Source organism: Pongo abelii, chromosome 19 (assembly GCF_028885655.2).
Source record: "Pongo abelii isolate AG06213 chromosome 19, NHGRI_mPonAbe1-v2.0_pri, whole genome shotgun sequence".
NCBI lineage: Eukaryota > Metazoa > Chordata > Mammalia > Primates > Hominidae > Pongo > Pongo abelii.
Window position 1 is genome coordinate 49,675,532 of NC_072004.2, and position 25,437 is coordinate 49,700,968.

The 25,437-nt window shown below is 39.2% G+C and overlaps 1 protein-coding gene across 17 annotated transcripts in view; it reads left to right on the forward strand.

The window, feature by feature from the left end:
* AP2B1 (adaptor related protein complex 2 subunit beta 1) overlaps window positions 1-25,437 on the forward strand; it is a 148,646-nt gene that overhangs the window by 84,393 nt on the left and 38,816 nt on the right. For 11 of the 17 annotated variants that reach the window (XM_054535204.1, XM_054535203.1, XM_063717889.1 and 8 more), the window contains 4 exon segments: window positions 11,220-11,261; window positions 12,118-12,264; window positions 14,407-14,552; window positions 22,883-23,012. In XM_054535204.1, the coding sequence (XP_054391179.1) occupies window positions 11,220-11,261; window positions 12,118-12,264; window positions 14,407-14,552; window positions 22,883-23,012 (465 nt within the window). 17 annotated transcript variants of the gene reach the window in all.

A 25,437-nucleotide genomic window follows, 5' to 3' on the forward strand; every position in this document is an offset into this window, starting at 1 on the left:
GGATTTCTAAATATGCAACCTTTGCTAGATAGGCCCAGTTATGTTTTTATGTAACTCTAAATTTTAACATTTCCTGACTTTGGGATTTAAAATGGTATCCTTGGTGTTATAGCCCCAGAAATTGTTTACAGTGCAGTTTTCTTCAGCTTATTCTGAGATTGAAAGATATCCCAGAAATCAAGATGAGAAGAAATTAAAGCCCTTATTTTTGCTTTGGATCCGTATATGGTTAAATATATATTCACTCAGAGAATCAAGGTTCCTTTTTCGAGAACATCACAAGGAAGACCTAAATTTGGCTGTGTGGAAGAAGATGAGTTTCTAAGGCAGCAGTGGACTTTTAAAATGCTTTTATTGTTCTTATGCAAATTACCTAAAGAGAAGATTAATCCTCAAAGCCATTTTTTGAATGCATCCTTGCCTTACAGAGTGCTTCTCAAAATAAATTATATACCTTGAATCTCCTGAAGATTTTGTACAAGAGAGGGTTTGTTTTGTTTTGTTTAGTTTGTGGAAATGGGTTCTCACTATGTTGCGTAGGCTTATCTTGAACTCCTGGGCTCAAGCAATCCCCCTGCCTTGGCCTCCCGAAGTGCTGGGATTACAGGTGTGTGAGCCAGCACACTGAGCCTGCGAGAGATGATTTAGTTGGTCTGGAGTGAGACCTAGAGTCTGCATTTCTAACAAGGTGACACTGAAGCTGCTGGTCCATGGGCCACATGTTGCATAGTAAGGACATAGAATATCTTGTGACCACTGTGAACCACTTCAGTTTAGTGTTTGAACTATAGCTACCTAGATGCTCAGATACCTTTTTCTTTTTTTCCTCTGTCTTTTTTTTTTTTTTTTTGGAGGTGGAGTTTCACTCTTGTTGCCCAGGCTGGAGTGCAGTGGTGTGATCTTGGCTCACTGCAACCTCGCCTCCCAGGTTCAAGCGATTCTCCTGCCTCAGCCTCCCGAGTAGCTGGGATTACAGGTGCCCGCCACCACACCCGGCTAATTTTTTGTATTTTTAGTAGAGACGGAGTTTTACCATGTTGGCCAGGCTGGTCTCGAACTCCTGAACTCAGGTGATCCACGTCCCTCAGCCTCCCAGATTGCTGGGATTACAGGCGTGAGCCACCACGCCTGGCCGTTTTTCTCTTGACTTCAGTAGTCAACAGACTTCTGGAAAGAGGGCTCCTCCTCTCCCTTAAATTAATTCAGAGGGCAAGAAACTTATTAAATTATTTTGTTAAAGCTCTTTCTTTTGCCCTATAGGGAGAATAGTGTAGCTAGGAGTGGTAGAATTCAACCCAAACCCCTGTTTAAAATATGGCCATGGTTAGAATTGTGTGGTGGTTTGGGAAGCAGCATTTAGGTTAGCTCAGTGATCATTTCAGGACCAGGCCACTAGACTGTTGATACTACTTTTATCATGGGTTTCTAACAGAACCTCACCCATAGAGGTCAGTGGTGTACTGCTAACAAAGTATTGCCTAGTTCCTGATGACCATATGGTTCTCAACTCTATCTGCAGAATTGGTCCCACATAATTACCAGTTTAAAAAAAAATACTCTCTAGCCATTGAAACTACAAAGAAAAAAAATACTATCAATACTTGAGTCCAGGAGTAATTAAACAACACCTCTGGGAGGCAGGACCTAGACATTGCTATTTTTAAAAAGTTACCTGTGTTCTTTTAATCTTGCAGCCAGGGTTGAGAACATTAAACCAAATGAAATTCCAAATGAAGTTAGGTGGAGATGTTAAAAACTGATCTCTAAGCCAAGACAGTGACCGCCACAGAAAAATCATATTTTCGAGATCCTCTTTGGCACGTCCTACAAAAACAGATATCTCTGACTTTACCTTTGTTCTTTTCCCCCTGAATATTTTTCTGTTATGATATTCTGTGAGGTTATCCATCATGTCAGAAGTTGACTGGAAGTTGAATTTGACCAATTTAGATATGGTCGCTCAGTCCCAGGGTCCTTTTTATCCTTGCTTACTTGCCATAATTGGAGACCGAAAATTGAGGGCATTTTATATTTTGGATTGTCTAACCATTTTCTATTCTTCTATCTTAAAACTTGATATTCATGAGAAGATATTTTTATTCTTCCTTTTTCATAGCCTGGTGATCTTCCCTTAGATCTTGTTCTATTTCACCTTCTTTTACTGTCACACTCATAAAATTTGGCCAGCATTAAGATGTAGTGTGTTGTGACCTTTTCTTACTAGGTTGGATAAAAAGTAATTGCGGTTTTTGCCATTAACAGTATTTACTTTTGCTCCAACCTAGTAGAACTGTCATAGTCAGGAAATACTTATCAATTTATTATTTATTTGTTATTATTACTAGTCAGGAATGTTTTGCCACAACATTCCTGAAAGCTGTGGCCTTCTTCCATCAATGATAGTGACTCTCAACATTTGTGATTCTTTAAAGAGGAGTAGGGTGGGCCATTGCTGTGATATAAAGAAAGTAAACATACTGTAGCTCCCCGGGTGATTGATTCTTGTATGCTTTTTTAAAGAAAGCAGTCATCTTTGAATGGAATGCCTCTTCGTCTCAAGACTTGGATAAAAATGGATTTCTACCTATTCTTTTTAGTCTCCTTACTGAAACATCCTTATTTTTTGCCCACATTTCAGCATATTCTCTTTTGCTTGTACTCTACAGGTAGTTTATTCCATCTGTCAGTACAAACTGAACTATCGCTTTGATGTGGAATAAATTCAAGTAATGTAGTTTATGTAGTTGATCTGCTCTACATGTAGAGCATGACAGTTTACTAGTTAGGTATAGGCTTGCAAAGTAGTTATTTGGGCTTTTTTTATTTCCTTTGGAAGCCATATATGTGGAGTCTTTTGGGGTTTGTTTGTTTTTTTTATGACTCTGGTACTTAATCTAAGAAACTGCTCGTTCTGAGTAGTGTGATTTTTCTCACCGTGCAGATCCTTCTGGTTTGGTGTAGTGTGGGAGGTGACCTGATGCCCATGTGTATAACTCTTGTATATGTGTTATGTGCTCATGAGTCTGACATCTGCGAGGATCACTGAAGTAATAATTGAATCTCAATTATTTTCTTGCCTTTACTTCCAGTCTGTCAGCAGAGGCCTTGGCTAAATTACAGCCTTTTGTTCATCCAAGGTTCTGTGCATTATTCTTTTACATAAACAGTGCTATTGTGTATATCAAAAATGGAAAGGAAGAATTATCCAAAGTGCCCTTTCTCTGTGCTGATGAAGGATTTCATCCTGGAGAAATATGCTGTGTACCCAGCTTGAGTGGTATGGAATTGAGGAGAAACTGCCTTTTCCTGACCCCCAGTCCATGTTTTTCCCACTGTTTCTTTCAGGTTTTTACCTTTCAGATTATTAAGTCATAAGCTATTTATTAATAGTTTTGAGATTTTTTAGCCCACAGGAAGTCCATCATCTATACTAGTTTTGCATCTTTATTTTTCTTCCTTTGGAGGAGCTTTGCAACGACTTAAAAGCTTAGTTTTCAAAGTTTGTGTTATGTGGAAAGATCTTTGTAAGTTGTTGCCCGTTAAATTTCTCAGTGAGGCTTCCATAACCACCATCTTTGTATCAGTGCATATGTTTAGTCAAGACTGGCCTCAGGCAGTTTTGAGAATAATTACTAATTTCTGAGTTCTAGTCCCTGTGCTAGAACTTTTATAATTTCTAATCCTCAGAACAACTCAAGAAGATAATTGGTATTGGGCCCCATTTTACAGAAAACTGAAGGTCATACAGTAAGTTGCAGAGTTGAGATTTGAACCCAGGACTTCTTTAAAACTTCAAAGTTTATACACTTTATACTGTCTTATGATTTTCCAGTTTGTTTGTTATTGTCATCTTGTAGAATAGAATACAGTTTCACCTAACTGGTCCTTCTCAAACTGGAAAGTGCAGTCTCTGGAGTACACAGCAGAGTGCAGGGTGCATTTGAAGCTGCAGAATAAATATGGCTCATTGTCTTGCAGTGTCAGTCTTACTTGATGGTAAATAATGTAAACAGAATATACACTGGTGTGTTACCACTGAGAATGTAAAATTGCATGACTTTAAGATGAAAAATACAGCTTGCTTGCCCTGGGCCTCTTGATGGTGTACATCCCAGGTCCCTGAGTATATGAGTTTGGGTTAATGTGTCACATGAAAGTTGGAGAAGGACTACAGAAGTGTGTTCATTCATGAAGAAAAGAGACTGAATAATGAATAAGTTCATGCACCTTTCTTGCAGCAAGAGGAACAGATTGTTCATCTTATCCTTATTTATTTATTTAAAGACAGGGTCACTGCAACCTTGAGTTCCTGGGCTCAAGTAGTCCTCCCACCTCAGCCTCCCAAAGTGTTAGGATTTACAGGCATGAGCCACTATGCCTGGTCATTTTATTTTCATTTAAGTAAAACCACAAAAATCTCCTTTTCCCATCTCTTCACCAGTGAGCTGTAATAAAGCAGTAGTACTCTGAGGGCAGTTAAATGATGTGCAGGCATTCTTCTTCTGAAAATTTGCTATCAAAACCACTGAGATAATACATTTCCTCCCTAGAATGAGTTTTGGCCCAGCTGGGAGATGTTTGTTTATTTATTTTTTTGAGACAAGGTCTCGCTTTGTCACCCAAGCTACAGTACAGTGGTGTGATCATAGCTCACTGCAGCCTCAAACTCCTGAGCTCAAGTGATCCTCCAACTTCAGCCTCCCAAGTAGCTGGGACTACAGGCACATGCTGCACACATGGCTAATGGGTGTTAATTTTTTTTCCTCAGTTGGTTCTATTCATATGTGTTGGCAATGTTAATGCAGATATTGTGCTCTAGGCCAGTTGGTAAACAATTTTGTCAGGCTTTTGTCCTTTTGGTGATAATTTTCCCTAATAAAATGATTCACTTCAAAACTGTCTCCCAGGAAATACTGCCAGTAGCCGTATATATATTACTGCCAGTAGCCGTAAATATACTTATATATTTACAAAACATTCATTCATTCAATAAATAAATATTTGAGTGCCTAGTATTCAGCCTCTATTCTGTGTACTAGGCATATAGAATGGTCCTTGCAACCTTACGAAACAGTCCTTGGAAGCTTACATTCGCATAGGGGAGACAAGTGATAAAGTAGCAAATGCTGTGAAAGAAAGTGAGACAGAATAAAGAGGTTCTCTTGTTGATTTTTACTATATTCATCATTGAGTTCTGTCTGACCTAAGAGACCTATGGTGACCATTCCAAGGACTTTTTGTCTTACATCAGGAAGTAATCCGTTACATCCCCCTACTTTTCCACTGATAGAAGCCTTTTCCCCCCTCAGGTTATGGAGTCTTCTGATGATTTTTATATGATCTCAATGCATTTATGCTATTCCTTATCAATTCTGCTCTCAGCCATCAGTTTATTAGCTTTTTCATGGTTACAGAGTCTTTCCACCAATTTGATTAATTATATTTTATGATGCTTTTTGGAATAGCTTTTTTTTTTTTTTTTTTTTTTTTTTGAGACAGGATCTCACTCTGTCACCCAGGCTAGAAAGCAGTGGCACTATCACGACACACTGCAGCCTTGACCTCCCTGGGCCCAGGTGATCCTCCCACCGCAGCCTCTGAACTAGCTGGGTCTATAGGCGCCCACCACTACACCCAGCTAATTTTTGTATTTTTTGTAGTGATAGTTTTGCCATTTTGTTCGGGCTGGCCTTGAGCTCCGGGGCCCAGGCAATCCACCTGCCTCAGCTTCCCTAAGGGCTGGGATTACAAGTGTGAGCCACTATGCCCAGCCTTGAATAGCTTTGTGAAGATCATATTAAAATTTGCAGCCTAGTAGCTGAAAAACCATACTTTAACCTACAAGATACTGTGTGCCATCTAAAATTTAAACTCTGTTAGAAAGACACAGGTTTTGATACCAATAGGATTTTGACAATAGTTAAGTTTTATTGTTTGTGATGGGAATGATTGTATACTATTTTTGCACCATTCTGTTGACTCCTGAATAATAGAGCTATTGGTAAGCTATATGGCTTGGAGCATCCTTAGATTCCCTTCAATTCAGTAAGTTCTAGAAAACAGTAAAAGAGACACTGGCTCTAAACAGGAGCATAGAAATGTCTGAGCTTAAGATATACACCTGCAGTTAAGAGAATGTCTTCAGATACCTAGACAGCTCCACAGTTTTAGAAGCAAACAGATGTACTTTGGACTGCCCAGACATAGGTCAAAGGGGCTAACCCAGATCAGTCATTATGATAATTTGTGGGATTTTTTTTTCCAGTCCGCTCAGTGGTTATCTCAGATGATATTCCTTTATAAAATTTAAAAATTCTGTTTCAAATTTTCTTTTCTTGGAGTCAGGCAGATTTATTCCCTTATATAACTTCAATCTTGAGTTCTTTCTCTGTATTTCTGCTGTTGTAGCACATTGCCATTGGACAAGGGTATTTCCTTTTGTTATCTATAGCTGAACTGAGCCTGTATGCAGGCTCAGCTCTGAGACTTTTGGCTCTACCTGGCTCTGCAGAGCTCATGTAACCATGCCGAAATCCCTTTAGCCGATAAGTTACAATAAGTCACCATAAAACCCCTGTTTTCTGTCCGGTTACTGAACATTATTGTGCAATGACACATTATTGTGTAGTTTAACATGAACCAAGTTCCACTCACATTACTTCAGATGTGGTAAAGTGACCACTCTTTGGCAGTAGACAAATGTTAGTATTATTCTCAGTGCCATTTAATGACTACAACAATTATGGGGGACTACTGTGATTGGAGACTGGGGGAACTACACCACTAGCAGAAAATTTGGATTTAGTTATCAGTTACAGACTTTTAATACAGACTGTTCAATTCTCAGTATTTGAAATATTCTTTTCCTGAAGTTGCCATCTTTCGCCCTTCTTTCTGTATCTGATTTAGTTGACCTATAATTGACATCATTTTCTTCATGGAGAAAATGGCAGCCTCAGTAAGGCAATCCTGGGAACAATAGTGAGTGGACACCTCCAAGAGACACTTAAAACACAGTATCTAGACATTTAAGATCAGGATCAAAGCCATACCCTGCACTCCTATTCCTTTTCCCTCCTGTCTCCTACCAGCTCACTGGATAACAGATATCACTCTGAGTTTTACAAGTTCTAGTTTGATTGATTTTGTACCCTACCTGATAAGTATGGGCTTAGAGTATATCCAGACAGATGAACCTGAATCCCAATAATCTCAGGCTGGATGCAATGATTCATACCTGTAATCCCAGCACTTTGTGAGGCTGAGGTGGGAGAATCGCTTGAGCCCAGGAGTTAGAGCCCAGCCTGAACAACGAAGTGAATTTTTTTCTTTAAACAAATAGTGTCCAACTGAACTGAAATGGTTACTGTCTAGTTCAGGCTGATATACAACAACTTTCCTGTGTAGTTGTTCACTTTCTAGCTTTCTTTTTTCTTGAGGAGTATCTCCTTCCTCCTGTTTGTCACTTGTAGATAGGAGAGGCCACTCACTGGGTAATTCGCTTCCATTCGTGCTGACATCTCCCTATTAGTCACTCACACCCATCATCATGCTGTCACCTTGCCATGGTTTCAGAGAGTAGGATAATCTCCATTAGAATCTTTTTCAGTTAAGAGGAAAGTTGCTGAATAGTCTGGATAAGCTGTAGTCTTGCTAGTTAGAAAACATGTACAGTATTGAAATTGTCCTTTCCCTTTGCTCTCTGAACATAGTACAATTAGGTGAACCTTTGTGTCCCTGGCTGTGTCTCTGATATCTTTTGGACCCTGTCTTTGTGTCAGATTAGAGTTCATGTTTCTAGCTGAGTTGTATCTGATATACTGAACATAAACAAAGGAATGTCAAGATTGCTTTTCAGTCCTTCATGATTTTGAATAAAATTGACAAGCAGCACTGGGGGACAGTACTTTCAGATCCTTTCCAGCTAAGATAATATTCATATATCATTCAAAGATAAAAAGAATGAAATCTAAGAAAATAAGGGCTATGAATGTGCTTTCTTTCCTTTGGTCTAAACACTACCCATGAATCTCTTTTCTCAATGCCTTTTATTGAATTTAGCAAAACTGCTGTTTCCTTTCCAATGTGTTTTTCTTGCTGTTCTGTGCCAAGCAGGTCCATAAAGAATTCTGTCTCTTTCAATCTTGGATTATAAGCCTAGCCAGAAGAGGGGAGAATGAGTTGTGGGGAGAGGGGGTAAGCCCATCAGAAAGTTGAAAACCATCTCAGAGTATCAGGACAAATGAAACATTTTTCGTAGGATCCTTTCCATGGGTTTTCCTCTCTGCTCAAATTTCTTTTTTTTTTTTTTGAGATGGAATCTTGCTTTGTCGCCCAGGCTGTAGTGTAATGGCATGATCTCGGCTCACTGCAACCTCTACCTCCCGGGTTTAAGCAATTCTCCTATCTCAGCCTCCTGAGTAGCTGGGACTACAGGTTCCCGTCACCAGGCCCAGCTAATTTTTGTATTTTTAGTAGAGATGGGTTTCACCATATTGGTCAGGCTGGTCTTGAACTCCTGACCTCAGGTGATCAACCGACCTCAGCCTCCCAAAGTGCTGGGATTACAGATGTGAGCCACCACGCCCGGCCTCTCTGCTCAAATCCTGACTTCCTTTTTATTCACAAGTTCCAAAGTCATTTCTGAGCAGATGAAATCTTGTCTGACTCTAAATAACTGATTCTCTAACGGCAGTGTTTTCAACCTTGGCTGTACATTAGAATCAACTGGGGAAGCTTTTCAAAATTCTGATGCCCAGGCTACACCCCAGAACAATTAAATTACCATCTCTGGGGGCGAGTACTTTTTAAAGCGCTACTCTCTGTAACCCCCACACACAGATGGTTGATTCCATTGTGTATCCAAGGTTGAAACCATACTACTGAAACATAATTGACATAGTTATTAGTATTCTTAGAAAGCTTAGTCTAAGAAACCTCCAGGTTTTTATGAAGGGGAAATTAAAAAATTAAGAGACAGCCTTTGCAAACTTATTTTGTATGAGTATTTTTTTAAAACACATATCAACCCTGTGTTCCAGTCTAACTGGCCTTTTCATTCTTCCATGCTTTCTCCACCTTTGTTCATGCTATTTGAGAAATGGCCTTCCCCCATTTTTGCTTTTTATAATTCCACACTACTACCACCTTTTTGAAGCTTCTCTTCATTCTTTCAGCCAGAGAGAGGTTCTTCCCTTCAGAACTTCCCTTTTTTGCTTTAGTATATTCTGTATGGTTTTGCATTCATGTTTTATTTCTCCAGCTAGTTTGCAAAGCTTCATTCTTATCTATGTAGTCCCCTCATTGCCAGGCATCTTTATATCCCTTGTAATGCCTTGCATCCAGTAAATGTTATGTAAATGTTTGTTTGAATAAAAGGAATTTCAGATGTCTTGCTGCAGATGTGTGCTATTATAGAACTAGGGAGAAAGCAGATGTGTAATATCTTTTCTATTCCCTTCACACTTTTCTAGTTACTCAAATTCTTGGTTTGGGGATGCCTTTTTTTTTTTTTTTTTTTTTTTGAGATGGAGTCTTGCTCTTGTTGCCCAGGATGAAGTGCAATGGCATGATCTCAGCTCACCGCAACCTCCATCTCCCGGGTTCAAGCGATGCTCCTGCCTCAGTCTCCCGAGTAGCTGGGATTACAGGCGCCTGCCACCACAGCCTGCTAATTTTTGTATTTTTAGTAGAGACGGGATTTTACCATGTTGGCCAGGCTGGTCTCAAACTCCTGACCTCATGATCCGCCCACCTCGGCCTCCCAAAGTGCTGGGATTACAGGCATGAGCCACCACGCCCAGCCAAGGATGACCTTTTTATTTATTTAAGTATGTGATTTTTATCCCCTGTGCAACCATTAAGTAGTCTTCAGGAATCAGATTCTGGAAATGTTAGCTCTGGTTTGGAATGCTCTATAGTTTACAACAGAGCATGCTTGCTAATGCCAGTTATGAAGCACCTACCAGGGTTATTTTCTGTCATGGTTTAAACAGAACTTTGTTGTAGTCCTCACTATTTTTCAATATTTAAGATTAATTTTTAGATTTTTGAGAATGCCATTTTATGTACTACTTTCTGTTCATTGAGAAGATAAATCCTCTTTCCCCAATCTTAAAGATACAAAATAATTTTTACAGCTCAATGATCTGCAACTTTCTACCACTAAATGACTATAAAGGAGAATGTGCTTAGAGCAGACAAGGCATTTGATGATTCAAGGAAGTGTTTTAGATGCACAGTAAGAACTAGGGAAGAAAAACTGTGGAACTGTAGCAAAAAGTAGATTTTGCTTTTTAAACAGCTCCATTAGTTGTGTTTATGTGTGTTTTACATTGCCTGTATGCCACCTATTTTCAGCTTGAGTTCTTTAATGTTTTTGTCAAGGAAGACCGACTTCAGAGTGAATTATATCTATCAGAATCCTGAGAAAAAAAGCAAGACTAAGACCATGTGGAGTTATTTTCTTGTCAGCTAGGTAATTCAGTTAGTCTAACTCTCTAATGCTTAACATCCTTTTAAATGATCTCCAAATAAATCCACATTTCTCCTTAGTAGAATTGACTGTGAAAGAGATGTGAAGCACTGCATGCTTCCCCACTTCCTCCTTAGATAGTTCAGATATTTTCTTTTTTAGGAACATTCCAAACTCTAAAAATCACTTTTGTTCCACCTATAATTTTTGCAGCTTGAAATTGCAGCTCAATACTAGTTTGGCTCTTACTTTTTCAGTGGGGCAGCAGGTTTTGTAAATTAAAACACATTAATTGTTTTGTTTTTTGGCTTTTCCTTTTCCAACACCTCCCCACCCTCTCCGTCCGCCCCCCACTATAAGTTTCCTTTTAAAGAAAAAATAAAGCATATTCAAAATATTGCCGCTTGGGGATAGAGCTTCTTAGAATATGCAAACTCTTTAAATCTTGTTTGGGTTTGTGCCTGTGTACCCCAGTGGAAAGATTGGATCTGAAACATCCCTGAGATGTCCCAGCTCCGTCTTCTTTCCAAGTTTTCTCCAAACTGATACACCATCACTACCACCACTTAGTTCCCCTAATACATATTTCTTTGTAATCTAGAATTTTTTTAGGCTTTGGGAGACAAGTTGAATGGCATGTATTTCCAGCAACTTGGTAGAGCAATTTACAGATTCTATATGGGCATCTAGTATTTAGCTAAATGAACTCTACCTCTCTCTCCTCTCTCTCCTTTCTCTCTTTCAGCTTGGCAGTGACCTTGGCGGGGGCATTGGAGGAAGTCCGGCAGTAAGTGCCATCTGTTTTTTTCACCATGAGAAGCACTGCCCCCTGTTTGATGCTTTTCCTATGTATACATTATCAGACCAGCCACTGCTGCTGTCTAGCACTGCACACCAAAACCTCTATAAGAGTATATGGGTAGTAGAAAGTAGTATAGGGTTACTTGGAATTGTTGGGGTCATGCACCACATGGTGTAGAGACATCTTTAAGGATTAATGTTCCAGTGCCTATAGAGATCTTTGTCTTTCTGATATTAAAGAGCTAAAGGAAATGGACCCTTCCATCTTGACTGGAGAATGCTTATTCCCTGGTGTCACCTAGAAAGAACTTGAGAGGGTCAGCTGGACTCAGAGTGAGACTCTCCTCATAAATGAGTTAAGTTTCAGGGGTGTGAATGTCCATCTCCCTGAGGAGAGCTTCCTACTAGGTATTTATGTCTAAATGGGAAAGGAAATAAGACTTTGCTGAACCCAGGTGGAAATGGAACTGCTGTTTAAGTTGGATACTTCTCCCTCTTTCTATAAAAACAAACTCCTTTCTTAGGGTACCCATAGGCCTTTTGCACAGAATCATGGAAGCTAAAATTGGAAACAAACACAAAATCTTGGATCACTGTGTTCCTGTATCCTACTGAGTACTCTCTTGATAAAGCTTCTAAAGAATGTGTGTTCTTATCAATGATGAAAAAATAACCGTCATGATTAAAAAGATGAAGAATATACTAATTTGACTCCTAAGAATATTGTAATTATGGTGTTTTCTTATTGATTTATCAAAACTACTAAGATACGTAGCAATATTTTAAGGACTGTTAATCTGTTCTTCCCAATCTCCCCTCTCCCTTTTTTTTTACTCCTGCAGGTGGGACAATCCTTCATCCCATCATCGGTGCCTGCAACCTTTGCTCCTTCACCTACACCTGCTGTGGTCAGCAGTGGACTGAATGACCTGTTTGAACTCTCCACAGGGATAGGCATGGCACCCGGTGGATATGTGGCTCCTAAGGCTGTAAGTAAAGAGTTAACATAGCAATACTTTCTTAATGGACAGGACCCAAACTGTTTCACTTTTAACATTTGTGTTACTTCTACTGGTAATAAATCAAAGGTTTGGACCCTTGTTCTGGAGGACTTAGAGGAAGATGAAAGGTGGCTTCAAACTTAGCAGTAGGAAGCACCATTAGCATTCTTGTTAAACATTTTTATAATTAGACTTAAAATTTGACATATTGATTATTTGAGTTTTGTTCTCATGTTTAGAAATATTGTCTAGTTTGTCAACATTGAAGTCAATCTAGTGAAAATCTAGTGGTATGTAGTGCACCAGCAGGAGAAAAAAATGCAGAGAAGTCATTTTTCTTATTCCTCTTTCCCCATTGGTATTATATATGGATTCTAGAATGCCACTGCTTAGATTTGGTTTTCATGGATTTTAGTGTACCTTTTTAGAGTTCCGATTTAGGTTTGTGTCACTGGGGCTCTTCTTGTCTTGTCTTAACCTTACTTGATGTCACTCACATTGAAATTCAAGAGGGGAAACTCCTGGTTAATGAAGCTCATTTAAGCCCTTGGGAAAAGCACCATCCAGGCTAGGCCAGGCTTCATATAGTCTTGCCTTTCTGAGGACCAATTTGGCTGAATTCTCTGCTTTCTAATCTGACTCCTTATGGGGGATCCCTGCTATAGAGATGTAGACCAGTTGTCCATTCCAGGAGTCATAACTGTGATAACTGAGTGTTATCACAGTACATAGCAATAACTGAGTAGTTATTACAGTACATAGCAAAACTGAAGATATTCAAAATTGAGCCGTAGTGTTTTGGCACAACTCGGTAGCTTTGTTGTAAGGTTTACTATATTGGATATTATCTTCAGACTTTTAATTATTAGTTATCTAATGCACTCATTTACTAACATAAAAGTATTGTATACAAATGACCAATGTAAATAATGTAAAAATGTAAGAAGGAAAATTGTCTCCCCCTGCCCCCATTTCCCATGTATAGCCACTGTTAACACATACATCACTCCTCTGTTGATGAACATTGAGGTTATTCCCTGGTCCTCCCCACCACCTGCCACTCTTTTAGTATGGCTGAGTATATTATCGTGATTATTCACCACCCACAGATCCTTTGGTATTCTGTCTTAGGTGGTCAGAACAGCTCATGACTCCTGATTTTTTTATTTTATTTTTTTTTAGATGGAGTCTCACTCACTCTGTCGCCCAGGCTGGAGTGCAGTGGCACGATCTTGGCTCACTGCAAGCTCTGCCTCAGCCTCCCCAGTAGCTGGGACTACAGGCACCCGCCACCACTCCTGGCTAATTTCTTTTTGTATTTTTAGTAGAGATGGGGTTTCACTATGTTAGCCAGGATGGTCTCCATCTCCTGATCTCGTGATCTGCCCGCCTCAGCTTCCCAAAGTGCTGGGATTGCAGGCATGAGCCACCGCGCCTGGCCTTAAATTTTTTAATCTTTATTTTTTTAATAGTATAGGCCAGGTGTACCACAGGTTCCAGGACCAAGGGGCGTGTTATGAATTATTTAGGTAGATAAAAAGAATAGGCATTCAGATCATATGAGCAATATCTGAGTATTTACTATTTACCACAAACTATAGCAAGAGTTAAAAATGTATATAAGACATGGTCGATGCCTTTAAGGAAATTACCAATAATGGCTTTGGTTGGAAATGATGAAAAAAAATCTTCAAAGATTACAGGCATGCTATTTTCATTAGTAGATGCAGTTTCTTCCCTTTAAACCATTTTACCAAAACTAACAGAAAAACACATTATGCTCATTGGAATTTTTCTTTTCCTCTTGGTAGCAGTACTTAAAAGTAGTAAAATAACCAAGCTGAACAGAAGATAGAGCAGAAGCCAGGGTCATTTAAAGACTGGTTTTTTAAAATTATTATTATTTGGTTCTTATATAATTGAGAACGATCTCAAAATTCAGAAAATAAGACTCTATCCAGAGTCTTTTGCACTGGCTTGATATTTATGGTATAAAAATTACTATAATTGCCTAAGGAAGTGAATTTGTTCACTTAATTGTTAATCTTAATTTGTTCTTTATTTGTTAAAAAATACATAGCATCAAGATAAATCTTATCTGGTTCTATTGAGCTTTATACTGTGTTTCAGGTCTGGCTACCTGCAGTAAAGGCTAAAGGCTTGGAGATTTCAGGAACATTTACTCACCGCCAAGGGCACATCTATATGGAAATGAACTTCACCAATAAAGCTCTGCAGCACATGACAGATTTTGCAATCCAGTTTAACAAAAATAGGTAAGCAATCTGAGTCCTTAGCTTGATGTTGAGACAACAGTTTGCCTTAGAACCAACAAGAGAACATTCCATTTAGCACTGGTTAAAAACTCACATATTGGGCCGGGTACAGTGGCTCATGCCTATAATCCCAGCATTTGGGAGGCCGAGACGGGCTGATCACCTGAGGTCAGAGGGTCAAAAGACCAGTCTGGCCAACATGGTGAAACCCCGTCTCTACTGAAAATACAAAAATGAGCTGAGCATACTGGCAGGTACCTGTAATCTCAGCTACTCAGGAGGCTGAAGCAGGCAAATCCCTTGAACCTGGGAGGCCAAGGTTGCAGTGAGCCGAGATTGCTCCAATGCATTCCAGCCTGGGCGACAGAGTGAAACTCCATCTCAAAAAGAAAACCAAACCTCACACATTGGCAGATGCTGTACGTAGAGTGAGCCCTGGCTCTTGCAAGCCTTTTCAGTTATCAGCTTCAACTCTGGAGGCACTAGGGAGTTTGTTGGGAAACTCATCCAAATGCGATGAAGAAACCAGAACTTATTTACTATCTTGGATTCTAGGATTAGAACGTTCTTGATAAATTTTTAACTGAAATCCATTTATTCATTCAACAAATCATTGTTTAACATTAGCATGAGCCAGACATTTCTAGGTACTGGGGCTAGAGTGGTGAACCAAACAAAGCTCCTGACTGAAAGTTCACATTTTGGTGGGAAAAATTAGCATATTTGGTTGGTATAAGAAATATGGAAGTATATGTGCTGAACAAATCATCCCATAAACCTTGACAACCTCCTTTTAGCAATGAATTCTCTGCCTTAATAAGGAAGAGAGCATGAAGAAGTAAAATGTTAATGTCTTATTCTTTTTGAAACATCAGTGGGTTTTATTCAGTTTTATGGTTCAGGAAACTGGCTGTTAGACCTTAATGGCATGTCCATTCATTTGTAAATACAGGATATTTAGCCCTGCATATAAAAAGTAGTAATTGGACCCTTAAAGCAGATTTCATAAAATTTGTCAATGACAATTTGCATCAGTGACTGTCTGATTTATTTCTCATCATTTGGAAACACTTTTGTACTCTAGATTTGAGAGCTTGGCATGTTAAAAATCATTTAACTATCTAGAAAGTCTGTGTTTCTTTCTGTCAAGACTACCAATATTTCCAGCCATTTTTGAGGAGCTGGCTCTGTTAAAAGCCAGGGCTGTTGGGAAAATAAATAAATAGGCCAAGGCTATTGGTGGAATCTGTTGTTGTAATAAAGGAAATCTGCAGATGCAGAGTCTACATTCATCTCTAGCCTTTTTTTTTTTTTTCCTTTTTTTTTGTGGGGGGATGGAGTCTTGCTCTGTTGCCCAGGCTGGAGTGCGGTAGCACGATCTCGGCGGCTCACTGCAACCTCTTTTGTTCTGTTCCATTGTTTTGTTTTTGTTTTTCTTCTTTGGGGTTTTCAATTATTCATTTATTGACTCTTTGTTTATCTTTTATATACTGTTTTTCTCTCTAATCATTAAAAAAAATCATCAAATTCTTTTATATCAGCAAATAACCAATTAGTGTCAGATTTTCACAGTTGTCTAATGTTTTTGTACTGTTTCCTTTGTCTGAACAGGGTCCCAATAAGGTCCCATACATTGCAATTGGATGATAAGTGCCTTAAGTCCCTTTAAATCTATAGGTTCCTCCTCCTTCTCTGTTTTGTTCCTTAAAATTTATCTCCTCCTCCTTCTCTGTTTTGTTCCTTAAAATTTATCTGTAGAAGAAATTAAGTCTTTTATGTGTGGAGTTTCCCACAGTCTCAATCTTGCTGATTCTACCTGTAAATTGGAGGCAGATTATAGATTTAATCAGATTTAGGCTGATATTCTGGCAGAAAGACTTCATAATTGGTGGTGATTGCAAATCCTGTTTCTCTTTTAGTTATTTTTTTTTTCTTTTTCTCATTTTATTCTCTGTGTTTCTTACCATGTTTACTATGGTGTCTGTTTCCTTGTTCTTTGTAAGTCAGTCTTTTTGTCACTATAATTGTACCTTTTCTATAATTTTTTATAAATGAAATTACATAATATGGAATCTTGTATCTGGTTTCTATTAGCATAATGCTTTTGAAATATGTATATCAGCAGTTGATTTCCTTTTGTTGTTAAGTAATACTGCATTGATGAATATCCAGTTTGTTGACGTGCGCACGAGTTGGGGGAGTTTGGTTGTTTTCAGTTTCATCTTTATGATAAAGTTGCCATGAACATTTGTGTATACATCTTTGGTTGGACATATGTTTTTGATTTTCCTTGGTAAATAACTGGGAATGTTATTGCTAGGTTATGTGGTAAGCTTGAGAATTCCAGATCTTCCACATCCTCACCAATTTTAGCCATTCTTGTCGCTGTGTAGTAGTGTCTCATTTTAATTTGCATTTCCCTAATGACTACTAATTTTAAGCATTTTTTTAAATAAGCATATTGGTCGTTCTTATATCTTTCACTTAAGTATCAGCTCAAATCTTTACCTTTTGTTGTTTTTGGGGGGAGAGAGAGGATCGTCTTATTATGGGGTTGTTAAAGTTCTTTGTGTATTCTGGATACAAATCCTTTGTTGCAAATATTTTTTCCCAGTCCATGGCTTGCCTTTTCTTAATAATGTTTTCAAAAAAAAACAAAAGGGTGTTTTTGTTTGTTTGTTTGAAACAAAGTCTTGCTCTGTCACCCAGGCTGGAGTGCAGTGGCACAATCAAGGCCTACTATTGCCTCGAACTCTTGGGCTTAAGTGATTCTCCCACCTCAGCCTCCTGAGTAGCTGGGACTACACCTGTGCACCACCACACCCAGCTAATTTTTTTATTTGTTGTAGAGATGGGGTCCCACTCTGTTGCCCCAGTTGGTCTCAATTTCTTGGGCTCAAGTAGTCATCCTGCCTTGGCCTCCTAAGGTGTGGGAAATACAGGCATGAGCCACTGCACCCAGTCGAAAGTTTTCAATAAAGTCAGGTTCATCAGTTTTTTTTCTTTTTATGACTTATGCTTTTTGTGTTCTAAGAAATCTTTGCTTAACCCCATGGTTACAAAGATTTTTTTGGCATGTTTTTAAATATAAGCCTTATAGTTTTTGTTCCTACATTTAGTTTTATAATTCATTTTGAGATCGTTTTTAAATATGTTGTAAATTAAGAGTCAATGTAAAAATTTTTTTCCGTAATAGGTCTTGAAATCAGGTGGCGTAAGTCCTGAAACTTTTTTTCTTTTCAAAGCTTGTTTTGGCTATTCTTGGTCTTTTACATTTCCCTGTAAATTTTAGAATCAGCTTGTCAGTTTCTACAAAAAAAAATGCTGAGTTTTTATTGGAATTGCAGTGAATAAGTAGATCAATTTGAGGGAGAATTGACATCTAAACAATATTCAGTCCTCTAATCCATTAGCATAGTAATATCTCTCTGTTTAGGTCTTTAATTTCTTTTTGCAGTGTTTTATAATTTTTTATGCACAAATCTTACCTTTTGTCAGATTTAAGTATTTCAAATTTTTGATGTTATAGTAAATAGTTTTGTTTTTTTTTTGAGACAGAGTTTTTCTCTTGTCACCCAGGCTGGAATGCAATGGTGTGATCTCTGCCCACTGTAACCTCCGCCTCCTGGGTTCAAGCAGTTCTCCAGCCTCAGCCTCCTGAGTAGCTGGGATTAGAGGCACCCGCCACCATGCCCAGCTACTTTTTGTGTATTTAGTAGAGGCAGGGTTTCACCATGTTGGCCAGGCTAATCTTGAACTCCTGACCTCAGGTGATCTGCCTGCCCTTGGCCTCCCAAAGTGCTGGGATTACAGGTGTGAGTCACCGGGCCCAGCAGTAAATAGTATTTTTAATTTTAATTTTTTATTGTTGCTAGTATATAGAAATATAATTGATTTTTATATATTGAACTTGTTTCCTGCAACTTTGTTAAACTTACTTTTTGTTTCTAGTGGCCTTTTTGTAAATTCCTTATAGTTTTCTACATAAATAAATCGTGTCATTTATGAACAGAGACAGTTTTATCTTTTCCTATTCAATCTTATGCCTTTTATTTTTTCTTCTTGTCTGATTGTACTAACAGGACCTCCAGTAAATGTTGGATAGGAGTGGTAAGAAAAGTGTTCTAATTCATGGGAGAAGCATTCAGTCTTTCATCATTAAGTGTGACATTAGCCATAGGTTTTTCGTGGAGCTTGAGGAAGTTTCATTCTGTTCCTGGTTTTCTGAGTTTTATTATGAATGGGTATTAAATTTTGCCAGATGCCTCTTCTGCATTTACTAAAATGATTATGTGAACTTTTTTAGTCCATTAATATGATGGATTACATCAGTTGATTTTTCAAATGTTAAACCAACCTTGCATTCCTGGGATAAATCCTACTTGGTTAGGATGTGTTGTCTTTTTTTGTGTATTGATGGAATTCATTGGCAAGAACTTTTTTACATCTATGTTCATGATATATTTATTCTTCATTTCTGATATGATTTACTTTTTTTTATTATTTCTTTCCTGAGTTAGACTGGCTCCCTTTACCTTTTCCTGTTGTCTTGCCCTCACCTCACATTATCTGGTCATCCCTTCCCCAGATGTTTTCTTTTACTGTTGTGTGATCTTCCTTGGTAGCTAGCATTGTTTTTTGTTTGTTTGTTTTGTTTTTTCAAGTATGTTTTGTTTGTCATTAAGGAAGTTGTACTGCTGTCTTTCCACTTTTTTATAATAGGGCTTTGAGCAGTTGCTGTGTTTTTTACCATTTTGATACTCATATTTGAATGAGTTGGAATTTGCAGGACTAGCTATTAGTAGATTTCTATAGAAAAGGAAGCTAGGCAGGGTAGTTTTTTAGACTTTGCTCCTCAAGAACATTTCCTTCTTTGCTCTGGTGTAGCCACAGCTTCTTAGCCTCTCTGAATCTAACTTGATTCTAGAGGGCTGATCTTTGCCTTCAAGACCTGTCTTTCAAGGAAGCCCTGTCTTCCAAGGTGTTTGTTTTCTCTTTAGAAGGTGGTGCTTTTTGAGCTCTTTCATCTCCAGGGCCCGCCTTGGTAGAAAGAGACTTGCTACCTTTTTTTTTTTTTTTTCCCAACCTTATTCATATGCTGCTCCTGTTTGATCTTGGTCTACTCTGGGAATGGGGCTCTCTTCTGAGAATGGATATTTGTGGTCAGTCTCTAGGACCTACTACTACTGCTTGTTTCCTCCGAACTCCTTGTGCCTGCCTACTGTATCACCAGAGCTTCTCACCAGTTCTGTGGGCTTTCTTTGACTAGTAGTTTTGGAGAAGGTGAAATTACAGCTTTATAGGGACTTTTTCCCCCTTCTTTGTTTCCTCTATTTCATTTCTTAAATGAGCACTTGGAAGATTTGGAACCATGCTGCTGCCATGTTTCCCAATATTGACTTAATGACAGAGTTTTGATGACTGTGAGAGCAAAATCAAAAGAGTAAAATGTTTTTTTGCCTTATAACTATTATCCCTAAATGAGTGATGTGAATTCTCAAGATCATTTCATTATTACAATTTGGTACTCTTAAGATGTAGTTTATCTAGGAAAAGGAAAATATTTCTTTAGCCACTCTAACTCTTGAAAGAGTATCTGTGTAAACTCTTTTTTTGAGACAGAGTTTCGCTCTTGTTGCCCAGGCTGCAGTGCATTGGCATGATCTTGGCTCACTGCAGCTTCCGCCTCCCGGGTTCCAAGTAGCTGGAAATTACAGGCGCCCACCACCACGCCCGACTAATTTTTTAAAATAATTTTTGGTAGAGATGGGGTTTCACCATATTGGCCAGGCTGGTCTCAAACTCCTGACCTCAGGTGATCCACCGGCCTCGGCCTCCCAAAGTGCTGGGATTACAGGCGTGAGCCACCACACCAGCCTGTTATAAACTCTTTAGTTAATTTTATAAACGTCGTAGTCCCATCTTCCATCCTGTGGCTATTTAGAATATAAATTCAATATAAATTTGTATCATTTTGTTTGTTATCTTCTAGGCCAATTTTTTTCTTTCTGCTCCATCTTTATAAAATTTCGTTTTCTTCTTTTTTTTTCCACCCGAAACAGGGTCTTGCTCTTTTGCCCAGGCATGGTGCAGTTGAGGCTCACTGCAGCCTCAACCTCCTGGGCTCTCAACCTCCTGGACTCAAGTGATCTTACCACCTCAGCCTCCTGAGTAACTGGGACCACGGGAACACACCACCACACTGACCAATATTTGTAATTTTTTTCCAGAGACAGGGTTTCTCTATGTTGCCCAAGCTGGTCTTGAACTGCTGGGCTCAAGTGATCCAGTCGCCTGGCCTGGGTCTCCCAAAGTGTTGGGATTACAGGCATGAGCCACCGTGCCCAGCCTATGATTTTTTTTTTTTTTTTTTAGACTTGTTCTGTCGCCCAGCCTGGAGTGCAGTGGCGCAATCTTGGCTCACTGCAACCTCCGCCTCCCAGGTTCAAACAATTCTCCTGCCTCAGCCTCCCGAGTAGCTAGGATTACGGGTGCCTATTACCTGGCTAATTTTTGTTGTATTTTTAGTAGAAATGTCGTTTCACCATGTTGGCCAGCCTGGTCTTGAACTCCTGGCCTTAAGTGATCCGCCCACTGCAGCCTCCCAAAGTGCTGAGACTACAATTGTGAGCCACTGTTCCCACCCCCAGCCTATAAAATTTTATCCTTATGCTTCTCAGACCATCTGTCCTCCCACATATGTATTTGTTTTCTATTTAACTTCAGATTCAGACTGAGTTTCCCATCTCTTTACCATTCTTGTATTATTAAACAAGTTTTCCCGGATAAAACTGGTAGCTATTCATTGCCTGCCTGAAGCTTAGAAAGTGGCCATGTTTGGCTCTACAACTTATCCTAATTGTTTGGAATTTATAAGCCAGTCAATGCCACTTAGACTAGCTCTTTCCCAGTGATTGTGTCCTATGTAAGTGAAAAAAAAAAGAAAGTGAGAATTACCAGTAAATAATCCTCCTTATCAGGCAGGTTATCAAGCCTGTAAAATAATTTATTATACTTCTCTTTACAGAGTAGAAATTGGTTTTTGTTTTTGTTTTTTTAAAGACAGGGTCTTGCTCTGTCATCTAGGCTGGACTGCAGTGATGCAGTCACAATTCACTGCAACCTCTAATGCCTGGGATCAAGCAAGTGATTCTCCTACCTCAGCCTCCAGAGTAGCTAGGACTACAGGCATGTGCCACCGTGCCCAGCTAATTTGTTTTCTTTTATTACTTTTTTTTTGGTGGGGGGTGGGCAGTAAAGACAGGGTCTCATTATATTAAGTGACACTCCTGCCTCAGCCTCAGAAAGTGCTGGGATTACAGGCATGAGCCACCACACTTGGCCTCAGGGTGGAAATTCTTAATTCTTCCTTCTCCCAAGAATTATCTAAGGAAAGATTTATTAAAAATGATATTCATCAAACCTGCCCTCTAGTGACGTTTTAAAGAGAAGGAACTTTCAGAGTCATAGCACTAGCAAAGCAGTTCTGCACTTAAGAATATTTTCTCATTCCTCAAATCCATTTAATGGAAAACAGAAGTTATGATGTAACCAGTGTTATAGCAAATTGGAATTGAGCACCTTGATTCCTGCTATCCCTTTTATTTAATTGTATTAAAAATTTTGTTTCCTCGCCTGTAATCCCAGCACTTTGGGAGGCCAAGGTGACCAAATTGCTTGAGCTCGGGAGTTCGAGACCAGCCTGGCCAACACGGTGAAACCCCATCTCTACATACAAAAGTTAGCATGGCATAATGGTGCATGCCTCTAGTCCCAGCTACTTGGGGGACTCAGTTGCGAGGATCACTTAAACCTGGAAGTTGAGGGCTGTGGTGAGCTGAGCTGAGATCACGCCACTTTGCTCCAGCCTGGGTGACAGAATAAGACCCTATCTCAAAAAAAAAAAAAAAAAAAAAAAGTTTCCTTTAAATGGAGCAAAATGCCATTAAAACCCAAAGATATGGCAAAATCCTGCCTCTTTTTTTTTTCTTTTTTGAGATGGAGTTTCACTCTTATTGCCCAGGCTGGAGTGCAATGGCATGATTTCGGCTCACTACAACCTCTGCCTCCCAAGTTCAGGCGATTCTCCTGCCTCAGCCTCCCAAGTAGCTGGGATTACAGGCACCTGCCACCACGCCCGGCTAATGTTTTGTATTTTTAGTAGAGACAGGGTTTCACCATGTTGGCCAGGCTGGTTTTGAACTCCTGACCTCAGGTGATTCACCCACCTCAGCCTCCCAAAATGCTGAGATTATAGGCGTGAGCCACCATGCCCAGCCTAAATCCTGCGTCTTGATTAAACTCTGTGATTTATGTATCCTCTCTTCTAGCTTTGGTGTCATCCCCAGCACTCCTCTGGCCATCCATACACCACTGATGCCAAACCAGAGCATTGATGTCTCCCTGCCTCTCAATACTTTGGGCCCAGTCATGAAGATGGAACCTCTGAATAACCTCCAGGTCAGAGTTTTACTTCACTCAGGTGGTACAAGTTAATATCTTGACAATTATTATTATTATTCTTTTTAAAGACACAGTCTCGCTCTGTTGCCCAGGCTGGAGTGTAGTGGTGCGATCTCGGCTCACTGCAACCTCCACCTCCTGGGTTCAAGCAGTGCTCCTGCCTCAGCCTCCCAAGTAGCTGGGATTACAGGCACAAGCCACCACGCCTGGCTAATTTCTGTATTTTTAGTAGAGATGGGGTTTCACCATGTTGGCCAGGCTGGTCTTGAACTCCTGACCTCAAGTAATCTGCCCACATGGACCTCCCAAAGTGCTGGGATTACAGGCGTGAGCCACTGCGCCTGGCCCAATTTTTCATTTACATGTAAAAAAGTCCCTCTTTCTTCCTTAGGTTTGAGTTAGTCATGGAATCAGATTTGAAATAAATCTTTGTGGACGAGAGTTTTATGTTTTGTTAAGAAAAACAAAAGTCATGCATGACATAGATATTCATTCTTTTACTCAACAAACACTTAGAAACTTTTTTCTTAACTTCTTATTTGTAAACCTTTTTTTCTAAAGACTTTTATAGCAAAATTTGAATGTCATTAATATAAGAAGAGATTTATATGGAGGTTATCATTGAACACTGGACCACAGGTAGCTAGGCTGTTTGGATTTAAATACCCCATTAGCACCTATCTATGAAAAGTATAACAGCATCTCAGAGGAATTTTATGTGGTCTACAAGAGCCTCTTTATCTGGAAAATGTTGAATTTTTTAGAATGCTTGATTATCAGCTTAGAGTTTCATTCAGTTTTCACCTACTTGGAAGTTTCCTTTGAAATATAAACCTTCTGGGCTTCAGGCAACATGAAGGCAGAGCAGTAAGCTCGTAAGTCAGAGCTGTAGCAACCCTGGAGGTTGCTAGCCGTTATGGTTTTAATGTTCGCAAGAACAGGAAGAAAGCCTTGGGCCACCCTGAAATGGGGAACTGTAATCGAACCCTGCATAAAGCAGAGACCCTGGAAGGGCAGCTCCCTCAAAGAAAGGAGAACTAGGAAAATGTTTTCACCATCCCCCAAAAATGACAGGAAAGTTCTGAGCAGGGTTCTGGGTATAGCCCCTTGTGAGAAATTCAAGGCCCAATAAATGCCATAGATGAGTTCTATAGTCCAAATTTACACTACTTATGTAGGTGTAGTAACCTCCAAATCAATAAATTAATATAAAATTGGCCCAGGACTGGTGAAACCTAGAGTCCTGTCAGAAGCAAATACAAAGCAGCCCTTTAACAACAGTTGTAAAATTTAGGGCCTTCAAGACCCCCAACTGAAAAGAAAGTCTCTACTGAAAGTGAGCTCACAATTTAACAGGAGAGAGAAAGAAAAATACACTGTGAAGGATAGTCAAAAGACATTGCAAAGAGGAGGACTGGTACTGTCCCCACCCCCACTAAGAACTTAAGATAGAACAGTCTGAATGAGACTATGAAATATATTTAAAATGACGAAAGAAAAACGTCAGCTTTCCACTTTCCAGTCAAGACAGGTGGGATCCCATTGTTTAATCTTCTAGAAATACCAGTGTGAGATACTAGTACTGACGGTGAGACGTCAAGAGTAAAATATCTTGGAGTTAAAACTAAACATTCTTCAGTCATTTAAATACCAGCACAGCAGGCCTGTTTGCCAGTTCACTAACTACCTTATTGTCACAGTAGTTGACTGCCTTTTTTTCAGCAAAGGGAGTAATGATTTAGAGGGTAGACGAGTGAGTCACAATGTAACTTGGCTCAGACAAGAAGAATAAAGCAAGGATTACTATGCAGATGGAATTGGCTGTTACTATGATGACAGTAATGTGTTAAGGGGCTTTTCCAGCACAGGATCCTGAAGAAACTTAACCCAAATATACATCTGTTCCCTTTTCATTGAAATCTAACCTCCCATTGGCCACAGAGCCTCAAGCCTAATATTTGAGGACAGTCAGCATGCACGCAAGAATGCTTTACCTCATAAGTAGGAAAGAGAATTTGGGTCACAAAAAACCAGGACAAATTTTCTGCTCTTAAAATGAAAAGAAAAAAAAGAAACAGTAAACAAATAAATGAATGTCAGTTTACTTTCCTGTTGGCATTTCCATTTGACTAACTCCTGAATAGGAACCCTCACAAGAGAAGTTGAATCTTAGTCCAACCCTTTCCTCAAAAGTATTGATGTGATATTAGAACTAGCAAGTTTTAATTTTCATAAACCTGATATTATAAGAAGCAGACTTTAAATTTTTCCATCTATAGTTAACTACTGATTTTTCAAGTTTCCCGCATGGATTCTCTTCTTTTGGGGATGTCATAATTGTGGCTATTTTCTCATTAATTGGCATTTCCCAATGGAGATGATAAACAAAACTTGAAAAGAGAAAAACTTTTTCCCCCTGTGA